General features: G+C 53.6%; 1 protein-coding gene across 1 annotated transcript in view; it reads left to right on the top strand.

The window, feature by feature from the left end:
• The first annotated feature begins 9967 nt into the window (after window positions 1–9967).
• Window positions 9968–24315, top strand: part of CUBN (cubilin) — a 176702-nt gene continuing 162354 nt past the window's right edge. The window contains 10 exon segments of the mRNA XM_064162269.1: window positions 9968–10023; window positions 11300–11356; window positions 11511–11640; window positions 14473–14565; window positions 15481–15519; window positions 16221–16322; window positions 17209–17312; window positions 21728–21854; window positions 23290–23458; window positions 24153–24278. Coding sequence (XP_064018339.1) covers window positions 9968–10023; window positions 11300–11356; window positions 11511–11640; window positions 14473–14565; window positions 15481–15519; window positions 16221–16322; window positions 17209–17312; window positions 21728–21854; window positions 23290–23458; window positions 24153–24278 — 1003 coding nt within the window.

The following is a 24315-nucleotide window of genomic DNA, read 5'->3' on the forward strand; positions in this document are numbered from 1 at the left end:
ATTTAGGCTGGAGGTGAGGAGAAAGTTCTTCCCTGAGAGAGTCATTGGACACTGGAATGGGCTGCCCGGGGAGGTGGTGGAGTCGTCGTCCCTGGGGCAGTTCAAGGCAAGGTTGGATGTGGCACTTGGTGCCATGGTCTAGCCTTAGGCACTGTGGTAAAGGGTTGGACTTGATGATCTGTGAGGTCTCTTCCAACCTTGGTGATACTGTGATACTGTGATACTGTGATACATCCACCACTAGAGCAGGTTGCCCTGCCCAGCCTCACCTGGAGTAGCTCCAGCCATGGGGCCTCAACCACCTCCCTGGGCAACCTGTTGCAGGGTTCCAGCAGCCTCCTGCTGCAGAACTTGTTCCTCACATCCAATCTCCATCTGCTCTGCTCTGCTTTGCAGCCATTGCCCTCGTCCTGTCCCTGCAGCCCTTTGCAAACAGCCTCTCTGCTTGTAGCTCCTTCGGGTCCTGGTAGGTTGCTATTAAGTCTTCCTGAACCTTCTCTTCTCCATGCTGAACACTCTCAGCTCCTTCAGCCTGTCCCCATAGCAGAGCTGCTCCAGCCCCCTGAGCATTTTTGCGGCCCTGCTGTGGACTCACTTCAGCAGGTCCATGGGATGACATAGGAGCAGTTGTGGTGTCATGCATGGAGGCCTGGTACTGCACCAAAGGCCATGGAGAGCAGAGGTGCTGCAGCTGTTCTTATCCACCAGTGCTGCAGCAGGACTGGCTTTGCTCTTCTTGCTTATTGTGTGCCCTGATTTACCTTCTGCTGGCTCTCTGCCTTGACTTGTGTGCTGTCTCTGGACTGCTAAAGCAGGAGAAGCTGGGGCTGACCTGCTTCAGCCTGTTTCATTCTCCAGTAACAGTGGGGCTGCTTGGGCTGTTCCAGCTGCAAAGGAGCAGTGGAAATGGATTCTCCTAAAAGAGCTCTGGACTAGGCTGTAGAGAAGGATCAGGTTGGCCTCTGCCTTTACCTGGTCTCTTGTTGAACTGTAATGGCATAAAAGTTGAAGACTAATTTGAGGCTGTGCCAGGGGCAGTTGCATCTTTGACAGCTGTGAAGCAGTTACCACTTTCCATGGTGATTGTTGTGTGCATTCATAATCCAGATCAGTAACTGAGATTTGGAGCCTTGTTCTGGGGAGAAATACGAGATGAGGAAGATCTGTTGCTGTCTAACATGATCCAAATATTGCCATGAACCAAAAGAGGTCACTTTGTGTATACATCTGGCTTGCTTTTTGCTGCAGTGGGTCAGCAGCCTGTGCACAGTGCCTCACTGGCAGCCCTGGGCAGAAGGTGACTGTTAGTGGTTGGTGTTCAGCTCCATGCCCTGCAGGACCTGTGCTCATGGCTTGTGTGCCACTGCTGTGAAGCAATCCCCACATGTCTGCTGCAGCCTGCAGCCTGCCACATGCTGACAGGGGATTTCAAGGTTAGGAGGACTGAACTTTGCTCGCTCATCAGAGACCTTTTGCAAGAGGAGATCTCAGAGCTGTAAATGCTGCTTCGCATATTTTGCCCCTGCTGACCCCGTGGTGCTGGGCACAAAAGGGAGGGAGTGCTGCTTACCCCAGCTGCTTGTCAGTAATGTTTGCTGAGCTCTGCTCAGCTTCACCTGCTTGACCTCACTCCATCATCGGATTGCTTCCTGCTAGTGGTAAACACTTGGCACTGCTTCACTTCACATCCTCAGCTTGAGCATTCTGACAGCCATGGGAAGCAGTTACACAAGCAGGAGCAGGGTAAAGGAGCGGGATCTGGCAGACAGCTCTGTGAGTGGAAGGAGATTTCCAGAACCTGATCTTTGGGCTTGTAGCTCATTTACTGTGCATCTCTGAGACTCCCTTCACAGTTCAAGCAAGGTGATGTGGATGCATTGCCTCAAACTTGGGAGGCAGCCTTGGGGACAAGAATGTCCTGGTTGGTGGTGTCCAGGCTGTGCAGCCATAGCCCTGGCTGAGGGCACAGAGGGCACTGCCAGCAGGTTTGCTGGTGATACCAAACTAGGAGCAGTGGTGACAGCCCTCAGGCTGTGCTGCATTTCAGCCAGACCTGGCCAGGCTGCAGAGCTGGGCAGGAAGAAATGGATTGAACTCCAGCAAGGAACTGCTTGAGAGAGTCCAACCCAGAGCTCCCAAGCTGCTTCAGGCAGTGAACATCTCCTGCGAGGCCAGGCTGAGGGAGCAGAGGAGCCTGAGGGCTGCCTTCAGTTCTGAGCTAAAGATGTGCAGGGCAGTGTTGGGAGGATGCAGCCAGGCTCTGCTCAGGAGTGTCCAAGGGCAGCACAAGGGCCACTGGGGGCAAGCTGGAGCAGAGGAGGTGCCAAAGGGACAGGAGGGGAAACTTTGTCAGTGTGAGGGTGCTGGAGCCTGGAGCAGGCTGCCCAAAGAGGCTGTGGAGTCTCCTGCTCTGGAGCCTTTCCGACCCCCCCCCCCCGGATGCGTTCCAGTGTGCCCTGCCCTGGGTGACTGCTCTGGCAGAGCAGTTGGACTGGGTGACCTCTGCAGGTCCCTTCCAACCCCTAATGCTCTGTGGTTCTGTGATCTGCTGCACCAAAACCCAGTTGAGATTGTGCAGGTAAATGCTTTCAGAAAAGCATTTCACAGGGGGATGCACCTGTGCCTGTGCACAGCAGGCACCAGCAGGCATCACGGCACACAACAGCACACAACCTGCACCCAAGTGAGCCTCTTCCTCTCGTGTGAGTGCAGAGCCAGGGAATGGACAGGAGGCTCTCTGCAGGGTGAGGTCCCTCTGAGTGCTGTTGCAGACTTGGCCCTTGACTGTGGCAATAAAGGGTCAGAGAACAGAGAAGATTACCCAAAGGCTTACAAGTTCCCCATTTCAGTTCCACCAAGGCTGCACAGTGCTGTGACTAAGATGTGCCCTACAAATAGCAGCACAACACAGCTGGCAGCCTGCAGGCCAGATCCTCTCTGTAGAATGCCTCCCTTCAGTCCTCTGCTTTCCTCTTCCCATCCTATGACACTCCTCCTGCCTCCACAGCCACCTGAGAGCTGGGCTGCTGTGTGGGTCTGGAGGTATCTGCCACCCACGCCAGGCCAGGCAGGGCATTTCTGTGTACCACAGGGCAGGGTCACACAGGGCTGAGACAAGGTTTAGTCATTTGACATCCTGTGAGGATCATAAACTGAAAGCCAAGGCTTGGGTGCTCTCTGACCCAAGGTGGGTGGGGTGGCAGGTGTGGGTTTCCAGACTCTGCTGAAGTCTCACATCAGATATTTCTGTCCTTTTTCTAGATGCACACTTGTGTTTAAGCAGGAGGCTATGGATTCTCCCACAGTCATGGATATGCACAAGTCCCACAGGGTTCTTGAGGCCCTGCTGAGGAGAGCCTTGCTTCTGTGCATGGCTGTTGAGACTGTCAGTACAGCCAGCAATGTGCCCTCATGGCTGAGAAGGCCAAGGGCAGCCTGGGGTGGATTGCAAGGTTCCTGCCCACTGGCTTTTTTGTCTTGCCTTTTGCTGACCTGCTTAGGATGAGTCTAAGGATCATCAGGAATCTGTGCCCACACATCTTCAACTTAGCCAAGGGCAAGCCCACTGAGAGACATCTCATTGGACGTCTGCAGAGGCTCAGTCCTTTGATGGCAGCGCAGTTCTGGCTCAGCAGAGGCTGCAGCTGTCTAAAAGAAGCAGAACACTTAAGAAAGACTTCGTTCAGTCGCAGATCATTCCAGGTGCAGAGGAGCTTTCAGATCATCCAGCCCAGCCATTCCCTAACTCTGCCAAATGCGGTGCTCAACCCTGTCCCTCAGCACCACATCTCTGCCTCTTCAAAACCCCTCCAGGCACAGAGATTCAGCCACCTCCCTGGGCAGCCTGTTCCAGGCTTTGAAAACCCTTTCACTGAAGAAGTTTCTTCTAATGTCCAACCTAAACATAGGGCAACTTGAGGCCACTTCCTCTCATCCTGTCTGTTCCATCTCCAGGCCAAACTCTTCATTCTTGCTCACCTTTTTGCTTTCTCCTTGTCATTCAGAGGGTGCTGGCTCACTGCACAAACACTGCAGCACCTTTCATAGAGTCATAGAATCACAGAATCAACCAGGTTGGAAGAGACCTCCAAGATCATCCAGTACAACCTAGCACCCAGTCCTGTCCAGTCAACCAGACCATGGCACTAAGTGCCCCAGCCAGGCTTTGCTTGAATACCTCCAGCATAGCGACTCCACCACCTCCCTGGGCAGCCCATTCCAATGCCAATCACTCTCTCTGCCAACAACTCCTCCTAACATCCAGCCTAGACCTGCCCTGGCACAGCTTGAGACTGTGTCCCCTTGTGCTGTGGCTGGGTGCTCGGGAGAAGAGACCAACCCCACCTGGCTACAGCCTCCCTTCAGGTAGTTGTAGACAGCAATGAGGTCTGCCCTGAGCCTCCTCTGCTGCAGGCTGCACACCCCCAGCTCCCTCAGCCTCTCCTCACAGGGCTGTGCTCCAGGCCCCTCCTCAGCCTTGCTGCCCTTCTCCAAACACCTTCCAGCACCTCAACATCTCTCTTGAATTGAGGAGCCCAGAACTGGACACAGCACTCAAGGTGTTTCTTAGTAGTTTGGTCTATTTTGCCCCAACCCCACTTGCATGCTCTGTGTACTTCTGTCTGTGTGGTGTGTAAAGGACGTGCCATAGTAGTAAGGACTTGGATGAAGCAGTGGGACAGGTGGTGAAGAGCTCTGGGCGTAGCTGGGCATAGAGAGTGTGAAGCAGAAATGGGCAAAGAATTGTCTGAGAAAAATTAATGTGAAAGAAGGCAGGCAGAGCCCCTGAGGGAGCCCCAGCAGCCACCTTCCTCTTGCCTGTGCCAGCAGGAGTCCATTAGTGGCAGCCTGCTGAGGGGAAGCTTCTGGGTGTTTGGTAACGACACAGAGAGCAGCCAGCCAAGAGAGCAGGGAAGGCTGAGCACTGAGCAGTGCTGGCAAGGCAGCTTCAGGCTGGCTGTGTGGAGCACGAAGGAGCAAAGTCCCTTCTGGCTGATTACAAGGCCTGGGGCATTGATACAGCTGTGGAAGAAAAGAAATATGTAGGCTTAGCTGCCCAGCCAGCTGTGAGGGTAAAACTACTGATCTCTTTTGGACTTCCCTCCACTTGGTGTTTTGGACAGTGGGAGGGAGAACAGAGAAGGGACACTTTGGCAAGAGCTTTGATAAACCACAAAGCAAGGTCAGAGGGGCTACAACTGAGTGGAAAGCAGCACGTCTAGTGAGAGAGGGGTGTTGGGGGGGATTTCAGGTGGCCAGCAAGGTACCTTTCACTGGGATGCAGAAAACTGCAGCAAAGAAATCCCCACAGTCTTCTCTAACAGGGAGCTGCTCTGCCTTCAAACACAGGAATACATCCTGAAATCCCAGCTGGGCTGCCTTCTGCTCTGGTCTGTGCACAGGGCTTCTGCCAATCAGTCATAGCACCACACAGGTTGGAAAAGACCTCTGAGATCATCGAGTGCAGCCTGTCACCTAACCCTTCCAATTAACTAACCCTGGCACTAAGTGCCTCGTGCAGCCTCCTTTTAAACACCTCCAGGGATGGGGACTCCACCACCTCCCTGGGCAGCCCATTCCAATGCCAATCACTCTTGCTGTGAAGAACTTCTTCCTAACATCCAGCCTGACCCTGCCCTGGCACAGCTTAAGGCTGTGTCCTCTTGTTCTGTCCCTGATTGCCTGGCAGCAGAGCCCAACCCCACCTGGCTACAGCCTCCCTGCAGGTAGCTGCAGACAGCAATGAGCTCTGCCCTGAGCCTCCTCTGCTGCAGGCTGCACACCCCCAGCTCCCTCAGCCTCTCCTCACAGGGCTGTGCTCCAGGGCCCTCCCCAGCCTTGCTGCCCTTCTCCAAACACCTTCCAGCACCTCAACATCTCTCTTGAATTGATGGGCTCAGAACTGGACACAGCACTCAAACTTGACACAGTGATGGTGTGAAGATATTTTCTCAGGCCTAGACAGTAATAAATAGTTTTGATGAGTCCAAATATTTGCCCTCTATGCATTTAAAAAAGAGACTGATCTCAGTCTTGCAAGTGAGATTCTGCTGAGTAAGCATTTCCCAGTGGCACTTGGTGTGCTGGTCATAGTTAGCATGGGGCATTCCTCCTTCAGTGAATGTGAGTTGTGAGGAGAAGCACGGGGAAGAGTTCAGGAGAAGGCTCACAAGTTCATGGAAGAGGAACCCTTTGAGAGCAGTGGGTGAGTAAACTCCTGATGCAAAGACATGGAGGCCAGGAGAGCAGCCAGGAGAGCTGCTGTGTGTGCTGGCTCCTTGGTGTGCCTTTCCTGTGCCTGCTGCCTGCCCCTGGCCACAGTGGCACGCAGAGTACTGACCTAGGGGGTTCCTTTTCTAAGCTGGTTCTGACCATTCCCTTCTGTTCGTCTGGTGACAGATTGCCAATATCTGTAATCACAGCGAGGCTCTTACGGACTTCCCTCGGACCAAAGCCGCTCCAGGAAGCCAGCAGCAGGGAGCAGAACAAATCCGGGGTGGGGGGCTGAGCAGGCAGGTCCATCCACAGCTTCAGGGTTATTAGTGGGCAAGTGTGACTATAGAAAATCCCTAAAAGTAACTCCCATGCACACGGAAGCCACTGGAATGTGCTCAAAGGGCTGGAATAATGGATGGAGAAGAGCTAAGCCAGCCTAACAGGTAGGAGACTCTTCATGGACTTGAGAAAAGAAGGAAACAGAAAGTAGGAAGTGTGGAAGTGGTTGGTGGTTTGCAGATACAAGGGATGTAGGAAGAAAAAGCAGAAGGAGGAACAGAAACCCAAGTCTCATAACAAAGCAACCCCCCTGACCTGTGTGGTGACTGCCTCCACTGTGCCCCTGCTCTCCAGGGAGAAGGGGGACAGCAGATGCGCTCCAGCCGCAGGAGCTAACTGAGCCAGACTGCCCTCCTTGGCATCTGCTGTTAGAAACTGCCCCCCCGGCTCTCCTGGCTGGGTAGCTTGGCTTCGGCAGCAGGTAACCTATTAACTTCTGCAGCTGTGACGAGGGAGCAAAATCTTCCTCAGGTGTCAGAGGGCAATACACTGAGGAGGGAAAGAAACCCTGAAGGAATGGTGTGGAAAATGGAGCCTGGAGGCTGCTGCAGCCCCCAGGGAAAGTGCCTTGGCCACAGCACTGCAGAGAGCAGAGGAGGAAGGAAGTGGTGGTGGGTGGCTATGGGTGAGGGCAGGGAGGGGAACCTTCTCTTTCAGTCACCCCAGTTTGCTGCAAACCTGGGGGCTGCTGGTGCAGGTGCAGGGCCTGAGAGCAGCTGAGTGCTGGGCTGCCTGTGTGCCGCAGGGCCACGCCGAGTGCCGGAACTGGTACAGAGCATTGCTGACACCAGCAAGGGCAACGTGCCCCAGAGAGCTTCCTCTGGTGCTTTTGAACACAGATAGCGGCAGGCAGAGCAAAGATGAAAGAAGGCCTGGGGAAGTGAACATGGAGGTGCTGGGAGGCAGGACCTGAGCTGAGGGGCGGCTTGGGCACATGTAGATGATTGGAGATGAATCCAGGAACAGGGCTGGTATTGCAGTGATGTGCAAATAGCTGAGCTGTAGCCTTGAGGAGCTGGAGCGGTTTGGCTTCTGTAGAACAAAACACTCCTAAGTCTTCCCTGGGAAACCTGGCTGGGCTGGGGCTCACAGCCACAGCTGGAAAAAGGGAGCACTGCCAGCCCGGCGGCGGCTCTGCCACTGCGCTGCCACCCCAGGTGCAAGCAATGCCTGTGGGGTTTGGGCCATAACCTGGCCCCCCTCTTGTCTTCCACAGCAGCACCTCTGCACTGCAGGCACACACTGCTGGAGAAGCAGAGGCCTTACCCCCAGTCCACTTCACACAGCCACACAGGATGGTGGTAAACCACCTGTGGGCCCTGCTGGTGGAGGGTGAACTCCAGGATTAGCCAGAGACAAATGCTCTCCTGCTTCTTGCCAAGCCTGTGAACAACCTTTACTCTCCAGAGGTGTTTCTTCACCATGGCAGTTTGGTGGTGAGATGTGTCCCCAGAGGAGGGGTCATGCCAGCTCTCCTTGTTAGAAAGAAGAGCTCCCTGTGCCTGGTGCCAGACATTTGCAGGGTTTCCATTCTGTTCTTCCAGAAATGCTGTCTCAATCCAGTATACCTCAATCACATGAAGAAGTGTGGACCTATTCTTCTCCTTAGGGTGGTTTATAGATTCCCCAGCTTGCTCAGCCCAAGGTGCACTCACTAGGAACAAAGAGTGCATGATCTCGAATCTGGGAGGTCAGGTGAAGTGAAGCAGTGTCTTGTGCAAGGTGTGGATAGATAGACAGAGCTCACTTTCCACCCTGGCACCCAACTCATCTGCTCTTCAGCTCAACCATTTCCTAAGCTGCAAAGCCTGCCTGACGACAGAGTGTAGTTATTTCTTCTTCCTCCTCCCATGAGCAGCTTTCTCCACATCCTCTGTGGCTTACTGCTCATTGGTCATTTGGTGTATCGGAGGAGTTCATCATCAGCGGGAAAGGGAAGCTTGAAGCCAAGGTGGGCAGGCGGCAGAGAGGGCCAAGGCATGCTCAGCAATGCTAAGAAGTTAATAGAGAGAGGGAGAGGGAAGGACTTTGTGGGGCGCAGCCAAAGCTGAAAGCTGAGAGCACAGGATGAGCTTGGGTCGAGTCCCTGAAGCATGCTGCGCCTGCCCAGCCTGCTCAGCACCACAGGGTCAGCTGGCCCAGAGTACTCTCACATGGACACCCAACTGACAGTTATAACAACTCGGTAACCTGTTCCACAAACAGACAAACAAGCCCAAAGGAGCAAAATTCCCCAGAGAGGAGCAGAACTTGCAGGAAGAATTCTAGTGAGCTGCTGTATTTCTGTGAGCACTGCTTGCTGGACAGTCCTGGGATACCCAGAGGCAGAAGGTGTCCTGTCAGCTACACAGAGACATTGATCCTTTGGCTGTGCTCCCAGATCTGTGAGCAGAGAGCAGGACAGGAGGCAGGACAGATCCTCGAGTGGTGTAACAGATGATAACTTGGGACTGACTGGAGCAGTAAGAGTTGCCCAGCACTGACCATGCAGTTCAGTATTCCCATGTGAACACCACCACCCTCCGTGGTGGCTGAGGACAGCACCTGGGGGTTCCTCCTGGTGCTCCCCTGTCCTGGCAGCAGCAGTCTGCTGGAGGCCACAGGTGAATATCCAGAGAGCTGAGCTGCTGCTGCTGCACCAGCAGTCATAGGGGAGGGGTTGTGCCCTTCCAGACCTGCAGGAAGCAGCAGCAGCTCTTGGGTTACCTGTACCTAGGCCTGTGTGGTCACAAGGAACGTGGTCAGCAGGCTCAGACTGCTCTGAGGTCAGTCTCTAAGCCCTCAGATAATGACATGTAATGAGAATCTGGTTTCTGTGCAAGAAAAGAAGGTAGGTGACGGATCTCAGGCTTTAGAGCTCTTACAGCAAGGATCAAGTCTCTGTGGCAACACCACACACATCAGCTCTCCTGGCTCCACACTCTGTCCCTCTTTGAGATGACCTTTGTGTAGTTTGGCACATCCACTTTCTTCCCAGGGTGTTTTGACCTCTTAATCTTTCTGTCATGAAAGCTGCAGAGTTCCCTCAATCTCCAGGCTCCAGGGCATGTCCTGCAGGTCTGTGGGTCCTCCACAGGTGGCCAGTGCAAACGGAGGCAGAAAGGAAGCTGGGCAGGGTTAGGAAGGGCAGGAGTCGTGTGGCCTCCAGGGAGGTCTGAGGCTGAAAGATGGGTGCTATCACCTTGGAGCAAGGGCAGCTACAGCTGTTGCTCCTGCCTACTCTCAGCAGAGTGTGGAATGTGAGGACCTGAATGGGTGGTGGGTCTGGAGGTTCTGGTAGCTCCTAGCATGAGGAAGGAAGACATACACAGAGCTCCTCTAAGGATGGAAAGAAAAGCACAGGAAGGTCTGGTGCAAGGGCAATATGAAGGCTGTGACAACAGTGAAGGGGAGAAGGGAGGTGAGCTCTGTCATGGCTTTCAGCAGGACCAGCCTAGGCCTCACTGACAAGTACCAGCAAGCGTCTGGGTAGGACACTTCTTCTGAGAAGGCTGCAAGGTACTGCTGGAAGGGCCAAGATTCCAGCTGTGTCCCCCAGGAGATATTCATTTGCCTTTTCAAGCTAACTTGCCCTTGGTCTCCTGCATGTTGTATGGCTGGCCCTGAACTAGGGAGCCTGGCTGTGTGCTGTGAACATCTCCCCAGCCTCTGGGGACTGACTCATTCTTGAGTCAGAGCAACCACATTCGATTAAAACTGTGTTTTGCTGTTGTGATCCAGAGGATGCTCTTTGGTGCTGCTCACTGCTTTGTGGCATCTGCCCAAGGGCTCACTGGCTGGAAGCTTCTCTTTCAATACAGCCACTGCAGGTTTTCTGTGTGGGGCTTGGGTTTTGGGGGAGTGTGGTGGTAGCAATCCGTGTCCTTCAGTGCTGCCAAGGAGTATTTCTTTCAGCCGTGTGGTGCTGGCTGTGGGGGGAGCAATCCTTCCTGCAGCAGCCAGCTGCAGCTCACAAGGGGGCCAAGTCACAGCAGTGCTCAGCTGGATGAGAGCCAAAGACCTTGATGAAATGCAGCAGATTTCAACCAGTGACCTTCCAAGGCCCCTGAAAGTAGAAGACAAAAAAAGGAGAAGGCATTCAATACCTGTAGGGTTTGCACTGTCGAGCTTTGGCGAAGGTCTCTGAGATGGTTGGGGACTGCAGCACTTCCCCTATGACACAGCTGGGGCTGCTCAGCCTGGAGAAGAGAAGGCTCTGGAAGACTTTATAGCAGCCTTCCAATGCTTAAAGTGGGCACAGGGAAGATGGGGAGAACTTTTTAATCAGGAAGTGTGGTGATAGGATGAGGAGTAATAGTTTGAAACTGGCAGAGGGGAGACTTAGATATTAGGAAGAAATTCTTTCCAGTGAGGATGGGGAGACACTGTAACAGGTTGCCCAGGAAGGTTGTGGATATCCCCTCTCTGGACATGTTCAAGGCCAGGCTGGATGAGGCCTTCAGCAGCCCAGGCTAGTGGAAGTCATTCCTGTTCATGGCATTTGGATTGGAACTTGATGATCGTCAAGGTCCCTTCCAGCCTAAACCCTTCTGTGATGAGATAAAGTTCACTCTTGCAAGACAAGACAGCAGAATGGGCACCTTGTGAACAAAGAGCCGTGAGAGAGCAAAGGGCAGCTGGGCTCACAGCAGCACAGTTCGGCACGGGAGGCTGCACAGGACACACAGGACAGCTGGAGGAGAGCAATGCTTTGGGTTGCTTCTAGGCTTTTAGCTGTGTTGTTGTTGCTGCTGACTGGATTGAGCTGTGACTCAAACCACGATGGAGAGAAGAGGCAGAGAAGAAGCATCTCTGAAGAGCAGTGAGTACCATGGCTTGCAAATGCATTTCTTCCCCTAGTGGCTTCTAAGCAGCAGCAACAGGAGCAGGAGGGCTTCCTTGCAGCTCTTTGTTGCATACTCCTTGGCAGATACATGGCACTGAAAGATCTCTTTGGTTCTTCCAACATTCAACAGGCCTCGACTGTCCTCAGAGCAGGGGAACTTAGTGTTCCACACTGGCTCCAGCAAAAATATTGAGTTCAGAACTGGACCACTGGGGAAAATCAAAATTAATGAAGAAGACCTTGCAGAACTTTTTAGTCAGGTATTGGAATTTCTTTCATAGTTTTCATTTTCAGTTTTGCACATGACTATTTTAACTGTCTTCAGAATTTACCTTAGCTACTATTTGATGTGCTTTGCATGGTTGTTATTTCAGATTATTCATGTCAGCACTCTGATAGCAAAGTGAACTGCTGCAGACTTGTAAAGTAATAGAATTATGTTATTGCGGCTGTGTGTGCTACACAGCTCTGCACTGACAGCTGCAGCTGTGTGTGCTACACAGCTCTGCATTTGCAGCTGTGTGTGTTACGCAGCTCTGCACTGACAGCTGCAGCTGTGTGTGTTACACAGCTCTGCATTTGCAGCTGCAGCTGTGTGTGTTACACAGCTCTGCATTTGCAGCTGCAGCTGTGTGTGTCACAAGCCCTCTGCACTGACAGCTGCAGCTGTGTGTGTTACACAGCTCTGAACTGACAGCTGCAGCTGTGTGTGTTACACAGCTCTGCACTGACAGCTGCAGCTGTGTGTGTTACACAGCTCTCTTCATTTGCAGCTGCAGCTGTGTGTGTTACACAGCTCTGCATTTGCAGCTGCAGCTGTGTTTTACACAGCTCTGCACTGACAGCTGCAGCTGTGTGTGTTACACAGCTCTGCATTTGCAGCTGCAGCTGTGTGTGTTACACAGCTCTCTTCATTTGCAGCTGCAGCTGTGTGTGTTACACAGCTCTGCACTGACAGCTGCAGCTGTGTGTTACACAAGCCCTCTGCACTGACAGCTGCAGCTGTGTGTGTTACACAGCTCTGCACTGATAGCTGCAGCTGTGTGTGTTACACAGCTCTGCACTGACAGCTGCAGCTCTGTGTGTTACACAGCTCTGCACTGACAGCTGCAGCTCTGTGTGTTACACAGCTCTGCACTGACAGCTGCAGCTCTGTGTGTTACACAGCTCTGCACTGACAGCTGCAGCTGTGTGTTACACAGCTCTGCACTGACAGCTGCAGCTGTGTGTGTTACACAGCTCTGCATTTGCAGCTGCAGCTGTGTGTGTTACACAGCTCTGCACTGACAGCTGCAGCTGTGTGTTACACAAGCCCTCTGCACTGACAGCTGCAGCTCTGTGTGTTACACAGCTCTGCACTGATAGCTGCAGCTGTGTGTGTTACACAGCTCTGCACTGACAGCTGCAGCTGTGTGTGTTACACAGCTCTCTTCATTTGCAGCTGCAGCTGTGTGTGTTACACAGCTCTGCACTGACAGCTGCAGCTGTGTGTTACACAGCTCTCTTCATTTGCAGCTGCAGCTGTGTGTGTCACAAGCCCTCTGCACTGACAGCTGCAGCTCTGTGTGTTACACAGCTCTCTTCATTTGCAGCTGCAGCTGTGTGTGTCACAAGCCCTCTGCACTGACAGCTGCAGCTCTGTGTGTTACACAGCTCTCTTCATTTGCAGCTGCAGCTGTGTGTGTTACACAGCTCTGCACTGACAGCTGCAGCTGTGTGTGTTACACAGCTCTGCACTGACAGCTGCAGCTGTGTGTTACACAGCTCTCTTCATTTGCAGCTGCAGCTGTGTGTGTTACACAGCTCCGCACTGACAGCTGCAGCTGTGTGTGTTACACAGCTCTGCACTGATAGCTGCAGCTGTGTGTGTTACACAGCTCTGCACTGACAGCTGCAGCTGTGTGTTACACAGCTCTGCACTGACAGCTGCAGCTGTGTGTGTTACACAGCTCTGCATTTGCAGCTGCAGCTGTGTGTGTTACACAGCTCTGCACTGACAGCTGCAGCTGTGTGTTACACAGCTCTGCATTTGCAGCTGCAGCTGTGTGTTACACAGCTCTGCATTTGCAGCTGCAGCTGTGTGTGTTACACAGCTCTGCACTGACAGCTGCAGCTGTGTGTTACACAGCTCTGCACTGACAGCTGCAGCTGTGTGTTTTACACAGCTCTCTTCATTTGCAGCTGCAGCTGTGTGTGTTACACAGCTCTGCACTGACAGCTGCAGCTGTGTGTGCTACACAGCTCTGCACTGACAGCTGCAGCTATGTGTGTTACACAGCTCTGCACTGACAGCTGCAGCTGTGTGTGTTACACAGCTCTGCACTGACAGCTGCAGCTGTGTGTTACACAGCTCTGCACTGACAGCTGCAGCTCTGCGTGTTACACAGCTCTGCACTGACAGCTGCAGCTGTGTGTTACACAGCTCTCTTCATTTGCAGCTGCAGCTGTGTGTGTTACACAGCTCCGCACTGACAGCTGCAGCTGTGTGTGTTACACAGCTCTGCATTTGCAGCTGCAGCTGTGTGTTTTACACAGCTCTGCACTGACAGCTGCAGCTGTGTGTGTTACACAGCTCTGCATTTGCAGCTGCAGCTGTGTGTGTTACACAGCTCTGCACTGACAGCTGCAGCTTTGTGTGTTACACAGCTCTGCATTTGCAGCTGCAGCTGTGTGTGTTACACAGCTCTGCACTGACAGCTGCAGCTGTGTGTGTTACACAGCTCTGCATTTGCAGCTGCAGTTGTGTGTGTTACACAGCTCTGCACTGACAGCTGCAGCTTTGTGTGTTACACAGCTCTGCACTGACAGCTGCAGCTGTGTGTGTTACACAGCTCTCTTCATTTGCAGCTGCAGCTGTGTGTGTCACAAGCCCTCTGCACTGACAGCTGCAGCTGTGTGTGTCACAAGCCCTCTGCACTGACAGCTGCAGCTGTGTGTGTTACACAGCTCTCTGCATCTATGCAGGCTTAGTTAGAGAAAGTTAGGCAAGGCCAAAGCTTCCTTAAGCTGTCGAAAGAGCGAAGCTTGTTTGTGTTTGTAAGCTTCCGAAGCAGCCTGACTTGGTTCCCGTCACCTCTGCTATTTAAATGCAGGTGAGAGCAAATGGTGCAGAGATTCAAGAACTTCAAAAAGCCAGTGGTGCCTCTCAGAACATGTCCCAGCAGCTTGCTCTGCTGACCTCCAAGGTGAGACATACCCTCCTGTTGCCCTCATCCGTTCCTGGTTTTCTGTTCCCCGGATGCCCATTGGCAGCTGGTTCATGTCAGTGTTTCTGGACCCCATGAAGCTAGGGCGATTTCACCTCTCCCATGGAGTGTGTTTAGCACTGAAATGTGCAGTGCCTCTGGAGGCAATGGAAATGCTCCTGTAGCTCCCACAGTGTCCAGATAACAGGATGTTGCTTTTCTTCACTGCCAGCATCTCTAGGGACTGTATCCTCTGGTATTTATGGGAGTGGAAGCCCACTGAATTCAGGAAATGGACCCTAAATGTTCTTACAGTTGTGACACAGACACCCCATTCCATAGGTGAACTCAGAAAAGAGGCCTGTGCAGCAGCTCTGCCTCTTGCCTGCTGCTGAGCACTTTCCTCCAGCAGAAGCATTTGGAACCGTTGCCTGTCTCGATTCAATCTCTTGTTTCGGTGTTGCCATGAGGTCCTTATGGGAAAATATCTCCTAGCCCAGGAGATGCCCTGTTAGGGAAACTGTGCTAACACAAATCCGTCATATTCCCTGAATCACTTTCAGCATGCTGGGTGCTTAGATCCCACTGAATGTGGGGAACCTTGTCCCGGCCCTTGGCGTATTGTCCCAGACCTCCAGCCTCTGAATATTCACATGCTCAGACCTGAATACATCTTCACATGACTGAGCCTTGCTTCTTGGAGCCAGACTGGGGCATATTTAAGCTGCCATTTTCTGAACAGCCTAAAACACCAACATCCCAATGAACCAGGCCTGCTTTTAACCCGATCATCAGCTGGAGCCACATTCCAGCTCTTTGCTGAAAAGAAAGCATTGTGTTAGCTTACCAGCACCCAGCACGTACCTCTGTGGTCACTGGTACCCAGCACCATGTCATTTCCATTTCTCTTTGCAGGTCATCAACCTTGACATCAAACTTCAAAGCTTAGATCAAGTGAGTAAGTGGGGAGCAAATTAGAGATCAAAAAATAACCCCCCAGCCCCAAGTAAGTAAAGTGAGGTTACAGTGGTTAAACAGCTAAATGATTTCTTTGTTCTCATGCATTAGTCAGGGGAAACTTTTTTGGTAACAGGAGGTAGAAAAGTGCCAAGAGTTTTGAAGGAGATGCAAAATGCCTCCCTCACTCCCCTGAGCTGTGCAGGAGCATGCTTTCCTGAAAGGCAGCTGTGGAGTCCAGAACAGCAGCTAGGTACCGAGGGGACCTGAACTCTGGTGCAGGCTGGATTTTACCCTGTACTGGAAATGGCTACTTTTTGACTGTCACTGAGCTTGTACAAGCTGTAGCTGCCAGCAGAAGCAGTTGTCAGATATGTCACCCATAGGACCAAGAAGACAAGATAACCTCCATCTAACCTCACAGCCCTGTCTGTGCTCCTCACAGGGCTGTTCTGGTCCCAGTGCCTGCAGCCAGCTTAAGACCAGCCACAGAGGCACTGCTTTGGACAGTCGAGCAGCTCAGAGCCTTCATAATCTACCTTACTGGGGGAAGAAAAAGGGGGTGGGGGAAGCAAAGGAGGGGAGAGAACCCAGGAGAGGATGAATTTTTTTAAACAACAATTGAAAGCCAAGTGTGAAAACAAGTGGAAGAGCAGACAAGCAGCAGCCTCACGCCCTGCTCCCTGCTTGCTTTTCAGGTTGTCCAGGGGAAAGCCTGCAGCAGCAGCCCCTGTCAAAACTCAGGAACCTGTGTCAACTTGCTGGATGGTTTCTTCTGCCTCTGCCCCAGCAACTGGCAGGTGAGCCTGCTCCCTTGAGCAGGGAGCAGCTGTCTGTGCTGTAAGGTACACCTGGCTTGCTGTAGCTCTGAGGAAACATAGCCCTCTAAGATTGCTCAGGACATACCGAGCAGCAGAGCTGCAGGATACCCCCTTGCCTGGTTGAAGGGCAGCTCCTCTGCTTCCCAACAGCAACATATCCCCAAGAAACTGAAGGCCAGCCCGGGCCAGCCCCTGCACCGCTGCACCTGGGTGATGGCCATGCAGGCTGCGGTTCCTGGCAGCTCCCACGCCAGCTCCCACATCAGTCTGTGAGCAGTGAGCTGGCTGCAGGCCTTGCTGCAGCACTCACACAGGGCTGGAGAGAGAGCGGAGGAAGAGAAGGACATTTCTTCAAGCTCACACATATGAGACAAGCCAAGCGGAAGGGTTCCCAGGTTTTCTAATCCAAAGGCTTTACCAGCAAAGGCTTTAATCGTGCTCTGGCATGCACCACGGGTGGGAAACTTCTGTCTTCTTCCCAAGGGCTCCTAACTGCGGAGTGGTGCAGGTGAGCTCCGGGTCAGAGCTGCTGTGCCTTCGGCCTGTGTGAAGCTCCCCGTCCCGGCAGCAGGGGGTTGCAGGCAGTTTTCTGAGCCTTTTGCTGGCAAGCTGGGGAGTGGAGGGTGACAGCACTGTGCTGTCCATGTGCTGTCTACAAACACCCCAAGTGTTTTAGCCCCTGTCTGCCTGACAGCCAGGGTCGGGTCACTGAATCACAGCTGAGAGGGCTTTGCCGTTAGGGGAAGCGGTGCTGGCAGCCGCCCCCTGTTCGTGTGCCCCTGGAGACTGCACTAGGCGCTGCCTGCCTGCTTCGCTTCGTTTCTCGGCTATTTGGGAAACAACCTCATTCTCCATTTCATGGCAGGGCCTCCTGTGCTCAGAGGACGTTAATGAATGCCAGATTGATGCTGGAACGGGCCTGGGCTGCCAGAACGGAGCCACTTGTGAGAATACCCTGGGCAGCTACAGGTAACTTTCAGAGCTGGAGCCCAGAAGGCTGTGGAGCACCCTGCCGCTGCCCCTGCCGCTGCCCCTGCCACTGCCCCTGCCCCTGCCGCTGCCCCTGCCCCTTCCCCTGCTGCTGCCCCTGCCACTGCCACTGCCCCTGCCACTGCCCCTGCCGCTGCCCCTGCCCCTGCTGCTGCCCCTGCCCCTGCCGCTGCCCCTGCCGCTGCCCCTGCCACTGCCCCTGCCCCTGCCCCTGCCACTGCTGCTGCCCCTGCCACTGCTGCTGCCCCTGCCCCTGCTGCTGCCCCTGCCGCTGCCACACCTCCTGCCAGTCGGCCTGGTCCCTTTCAGCCTGAGATATCATCAGATCCTTCACACACGGTTGGCAGAGCCCACTGCAGGCACGAGAGGCCCTCTGAAGCCATTCCTGCTCTGCCAGGAGAGCAGCAGGAGCAGATTTATCACACAGCCATGCTGAGGAAGGAGGCTACCAACTAGGGGCTGGGTGCAGGGACCCAGCCCTCTGTTGTGTCTGCTTTGACGGCACCCTGGGCTCTCCACGGGGCAGTGAGGTGTGGCATGCTGCTCCCAAACCAGTGCTGCCCAGCCTGCCCACCTGGCACAGCCACCTTATCCTCCCTCCAGTATCCCCTACCCCTTGAGACTGAAAGGAGCGAGGAGATGAAGGAGGCGAACAGCATTGGCCCAGCAAGACTCTGAGCTGCTGGCACCCTCCCGAGTGTGTGGGCACCTTTGCTCACTGGTGTTCCCAGCACAGCCAGAGGCCGGGAGAAGTGCCCTCACCCCTGCAGCTGTGCAGATGGAGCTGGGGCTGCAGCGGAGCGAGCACTGTGTAGTGCTGCCAAGCAGGCAGGGACAGGCAATGCCCTCTGCAGCTGCAGAGCTGGGCTGCCTGCATGGGCCCCGTGGGCATGAGATCTCTGGAGCATGTCCTGCCTGGCTCTGCCCAGCTCCTCTTGGTTACAGCCCAAGCCAGGCTGAACGTCTTGTGTCTGATGCTCCAAACTGCCACATACTCTGGTGAATAAGTAACTGCAGATGCCAGATAGAGCCACGGCCTTCTGCTTCAGCAGGAAAATCTCAGCCCCCACAAATGCTTGCTTGGCCTAAAGCTGGCTTGCAGTGCTGTGTCAGCTCCTGCGAGAAGCTCACACAGGGGAACTCCTCTGCAGTGCTCCTCACACATCGGCCTTAGCACTGCACCTGCTGAGGTGTCCTGGGTACCTGGTGTTGCCTGTCAGCCTTGCTTTGATTTTGAAGGCTGTTTCTAGCCTGCCTGCAGCTGTCCCCAACACAGACGTTTGTCAAGCGACAGCCAGAGCAGTCTGCCTTCGCTTGTTCAGAGATGTCCCAGAGGAGAGTGCCTGACTTGCCGTGGGAGGGGCCCAGCCCCTGCCTTTCCTGCAAGCACTGTGGCTGTGGCAGGACACTCCTCAGCCTACCTCCTCACTCCATATGCTCCCCTGCTGCCAACCCCACTGTCAGGCAATGCCTGTGTGCCTCCTTCCAGCACTGCTGCTACACTTTCTGGGAGTCAGCAACCCTCCAGCAGGGAGTGAAGGGCAGTGCTGGATTGGGCACCATGCCACAGAGTGCTGTGCAGACTTCACTCCCTGATCAGGTTCTTTACCTGCCTGCTTCAAGCTATAATTCAGAATTGAGGGAAAAGAGCAGGAAACCAGGGAACGCCTTATGGAATCAGAACTGTAATGGGACGTTGAGTCCCTTGGATGAAAGGCTGTGTAAGAGTCCCCAGGCCTACCACAGTTTCTTGTCAGAACCAGAACAGGCTCATCACAACATGCTGTCAGAGATGGCAGAGAACCAGGGCAGTGCCAAGCAGCGGACATCACAACTTGGCTGAAGCTCCTTGGACTATGACCCAAAGCTGTGCTCTGATCAGCTTCAGATAGGTAGCAGATTAATCTTTGCCAGGCTAGGCAGAGTACAGTGCCTGTTGTCCCCCTCCTTTGGAGACAGATTGCCCTGCTTTGTCCTTTGGAGCCGAGTGAGAGGTCCTTCCCTGTACTTTGACCAGACAGAGGTGATCTGGTTCACTCACCTGCTGCCTCTGCTTGTCCTGGGGGAGCTGCTGCAGCAGTGAGATGGTGTTGGGCTGCCTGCCCTCTCTCACAGCACTGGCTGTGCTGGCTTGCAGTGCTGCAGTGTGCAGCTGTGGGGTTTTAAAGCCCAGGTTCACCCAACTTGCTTGCCATGAGCACAGCAGTTAGCTGCAGCTGGCATATCAGCCTGCTGTGCCACTGGGCATGAACAGCCTGACACAGACAGCAGCAGGTAACTGTGCCAAGGAGCACAGGATGTGCTTCGTCTTGACCTCAGTAAAGCATCTGGCACTGCCTGCCAGAGCACCCTCCTGGCTAAGCTGAGGCAGTGTGGTCTGGATGATGAGGGAGTGAGGTAGATGGGGACTGGCTGAAGGGAAGAAGCCAGAGAGTTGTGGTCCATGGGATGGAGTCCAGTTGGAGGCTGTGTCTAATGGAGTCCCTCAGGGGTCAGTACTGGGACCAGCTCATTCATCAATGACCTGGCTGAGGGCACAGAGGGCACTGCCAGCAGGTTTGCTGGTGATACCAAACTAGGAGCAGTGGTGACAGCCCTCAGGCTGTGCTGCATTTCAGCCAAACCTGGCCAGGCTGCAGAGCTGGGCAGGAAGAAATGGATTGAACTCCAGCAAGGACAAGGGTAGAGTCTGCAACTGGGGAAGAACAACCCCAAGGACCAGTGGGGGTTAGGGACTGAGGCACTGGAGAGCAGTGCAGAGGAGAGGAACCTGGGGGTCCTGGTGGACAGAAAGGTGCTCATGAGCCAGCAATGTGCCCTTGTGGCTGAGAAGGCCAAAGGCAGCCTGGGGTGGTTTGGAGCAGCTGTGGTGAGTAGGTCAGAGAGGTTCTCCTGCCTCTGTACTGTGCCTTGGGGGGGGCACATCTGGAATCTTGTGTCCAGTTCTGGGCCACTCTGCTCAAAAAAGACCTCAGGGAACTGCTTGAGAGAGTCCAACCCAGAGCTCCCAAGCTGCTTCAGGCAGTGAACATCTCCTGCGAGGCCAGGCTGAGGGAGCAGAGGAGCCTGAGGGCTGCCTTCAGTTCTGAGCTAAAGATGTGCAGGGCAGTGTTGGGAGGATGCAGCCAGGCTCTGCTCAGGGGTGTCCAAGGGCAGCACAAGGGCCACTGGGGGCAAGCTGGAGCAGAGGAGGTGCCAAAGGGACAGGAGGGGAAACTTTGTCAGTGTGAGGGTGCTGGAGCCTGGAGCAGGCTGCCCAAAGAGGCTGTGGAGTCTCCTGCTCTGGAGCCTTTCCGACCCCCCCCCCCCCCGGATGCGTTCCAGTGTGCCCTGCCCTGGGTGACTCTGCTCTGGCAGAGCAGTTGGACTGGGTGACCTCTGCAGGTCCCTTCCAACCCCTAATGCTCTGTGGTTCTGTGATCTGCTGCACCAAAACCCAGTTGAGATTGTGCAGGTAAATGCTTTCAGAAAAGCATTTCACAGGGGGATGCACCTGTGCCTGTGCACAGCAGGCACCAGCAGGCATCACGGCACACAACAGCACACAACCTGCACCCAAGTGAGCCTCTTCCTCTCGTGTGAGTGCAGAGCCAGGGAATGGACAGGAGGCTCTCTGCAGGGTGAGGTCCCTCTGAGTGCTGTTGCAGACTTGGCCCTTGACTGTGGCAATAAAGGGTCAGAGAACAGAGAAGATTACCCAAAGGCTTACAAGTTCCCCATTTCAGTTCCACCAAGGCTGCACAGTGCTGTGACTAAGATGTGCCCTACAAATAGCAGCACAACACAGCTGGCAGCCTGCAGGCCAGATCCTCTCTGTAGAATGCCTCCCTTCAGTCCTCTGCTTTCCTCTTCCCATCCTATGACACTCCTCCTGCCTCCACAGCCACCTGAGAGCTGGGCTGCTGTGTGGGTCTGGAGGTATCTGCCACCCACGCCAGGCCAGGCAGGGCATTTCTGTGTACCACAGGGCAGGGTCACACAGGGCTGAGACAAGGTTTAGTCATTTGACATCCTGTGAGGATCATAAACTGAAAGCCAAGGCTTGGGTGCTCTCTGACCCAAGGTGGGTGGGGTGGCAGGTGTGGGTTTCCAGACTCTGCTGAAGTCTCACATCAGATATTTCTGTCCTTTTTCTAGATGCACACTTGTGTTTAAGCAGGAGGCTATGGATTCTCCCACAGTCATGGATATGCACAAGTCCCACAGGGTTCTTGAGGCCCTGCTGAGGAGAGCCTTGCTTCTGTGCATGGCTGTTGAGACTGTCAGTACAGCCATGGCTAGGGCTTCTCAGGCACACTGCCCAGCAGTGGGGAGTGATCCCTTGCTGTGGCACTGTGGTTTGAGCACCTCTACAAAGACAACTTCTCGATTTTTCTCTCTGCTTCCACTGCTAGATGCCTCTGTACTCCAGAAACCTACGGGCCTCACTGTGCCTCCAAGTTTGATGACTGCCAGGGCGGATCCAGGGCACCCTGTGAGCATGGCATCTGCATAGATGCAGACAGGGAGCAGCCCAACCAGGTGAGCAGCAGTGTCTGAGTATCATCATACAGCACAGCAACAAAAAGCATCAAATGCTGCTGAGCATCACAGAACTGTGGCACTCCCTGCTGCTGCCAGCCATGAGGAAATGCCTCTGCACAGCACAGCCTGAGCTCTGAACTGAAAAAGCCTTGTTAAAGGTGCTTGCCACAGTATCATATTTACTGCTACATCCATGGAAAGCTTGGAAATGTTCTAAGTCACTGTCTTCTTTGAAGGGTAACATTCTTGCTGTGCATCACTTGCTGGAGTACTTTATTACTTACACCATTAACATGGACAAGCACCATCAATCTTGTTTTTCTTAAATGAGGCCTTGAGCTGCCTGGTTTAGTGGGGGGTGTGACTGCTTGTGGCAGGGGGTTGGAACTGGATGAGCTTCAAGGTCCCTTCCAACCCAACCCGTTCCATGAATCCACGGGAGAAGGCACACCTGCGGATCTCTGCTGTCAGTGGCTGGGTGGCTGCTGCTCATCTGCTGCTCACTCTCAGCTGGGCTCAATCTCTGACTCTCCAAGCATCTGCAGGGGCTGGGTGCTAGCACAGACTGGAATGGCCTTCTGGAGCAGGCAGCTCATGCTTTCTGGGGGAGAATCTGGGTGCAGGGCGTTTGGTACAAAAGGATGTGTATGGACCATGTCAGCTTTGGTTCTTTCTGCTCAAGGCAGCCCTGCCAAGCCTCTGGTCCTCAGCCTGCTCTACACCTCTGCACCATTCCAGGCACTGCACACATTCCTGGTGCTATGCTGAAGAAGACTTTTCTTTGCTCAGTTGGTAAAAGTTTTCACAACTCATCACTTGTTTTCTGCCTGGGTTTTAAAGTTTGGTTTGTTGTGGATTGTTTTTCCATGGAGAAAGCTTTTCAAAAAGGTACAGTGCTGGCTGAACAGTGTCTGCTCCTGTGACAGGCCTGTAGAGCTGCCATTAGCTTTACCTGGAGCACAGCTAGGTAAATGCTGACATCTGGCCATTCAGAAAGTTTGCTGGAGAGAGAAGGGACACTTGCAACGTAATGGAGTGCTGCACATTGCACAAGTTACTGAACAGTTTGCTTCAAAGCCAGCCAAGATGATTTCAGGTTGCTTCCACCCATCTGCTTACCCTGCTTACAGAGCAAGGTGATGACTTCTAATTACGTCTATGTACAGCTCATAATTGCTCTTCAATTTTGGGGTAAATTACAGATTTCATTTATGAATGTAGTGAAGATGCTGTTGTTGTTTCCTTAATCTGAAGAGGTAGATTCAGAGTTAGAAACAGACTGAGAAAACCACTGAAGCAACTTAGAGAGCAGAATGTGCAGCCCATGGGATGCTCTTGCTGTGGCTTAAAAGACACTTCATACAACCAGCTCCTCCCGCCGTTTTCTTGACTCTTCTGTCTTCAGTGTGTGATGTGATGTTCTCTTTGGCAGCCCAAGTACCACTGCATCTGTGACCCTGGCTGGATGGCCACTGCTGACAGCCCTGCCTGCAGTGCTGACATCGATGAATGCAGCCTCCCTAACCCTCCGTGTTCACAGTCTCCACTCGTGGAGTGCCACAACACACCAGGCTCCTACTCTTGTGGTCCCTGCCCCACAGGTATCACATCCCTCCATGCTCTCAGGTGGGAGGGCGTGGCATCAGGTATGTGTTAAGCACAGACACAGGATCCAGCTGAGCTCTGTGAAGTGCTTTGTTCTGCACTGCGGAGAAGAAATGCCTGTGGGCTGCTTGTGTCAGGCAGGCAGCAGAGCCTAAGGCGTGGTTTATCCCACCCTGAACTGAGCATCTGAACGGGGCTGATGTACTCCCACGCCCGCCCGCAAGTACCTCCATGGCCATCGTGTAATAGGTTTCAAGTACTTTCATATGATTAGGCTCACTGCCCTAAGGCAGTATTAAGCTCCACTCTTCCCCTCAAGCCATCGAACCTGTGATACTCTTTCCTGAGCTGGATAGGTGGAACAGGAGTATGTGAACTATTGAACCAGAGCTATGGCAAAGCTTTGCTGCAAAGCTGCTACTTGCTGTGCAGTAGCTCAGAACTGCCTTCTCTTCAGATTAAAGTGTGCTTGATTCTGGAATACCCAGAACACAGCTCAAATCAAACATTCCTGCATGCACGTCTCCACCCTGTTGTGCTTGTCACCTGTGCTGCAGACAATCTCTCTTGTGTTAATGAAGCAGGATTCAGAAGTCAGATGTTTCTGTGCTGTGAAAAGATCTATTCAGAGAAGAAGATGACAAGGCCAGGCCTTCTCTAGTGAAACACCTTTCCTGTGCTTCATCCTAGGCTGGCAAGGAGATGGCCACAGTTGCCAAGACATTGATGAATGTAAAAGTAATAGTGGAGGTTGCTCGCCAATGGTTCAGTGCATCAACACAATGGGATCCTTCCACTGTGGGCTCTGTCCACCAGGTGAGATGGATTTGCTTGTTAATAACAATGTGGAAAG

The sequence above is a fragment of the Pogoniulus pusillus genome, chromosome 23 (assembly GCF_015220805.1).
Source record: "Pogoniulus pusillus isolate bPogPus1 chromosome 23, bPogPus1.pri, whole genome shotgun sequence".
NCBI classification, from domain to species: domain Eukaryota; kingdom Metazoa; phylum Chordata; class Aves; order Piciformes; family Lybiidae; genus Pogoniulus; species Pogoniulus pusillus.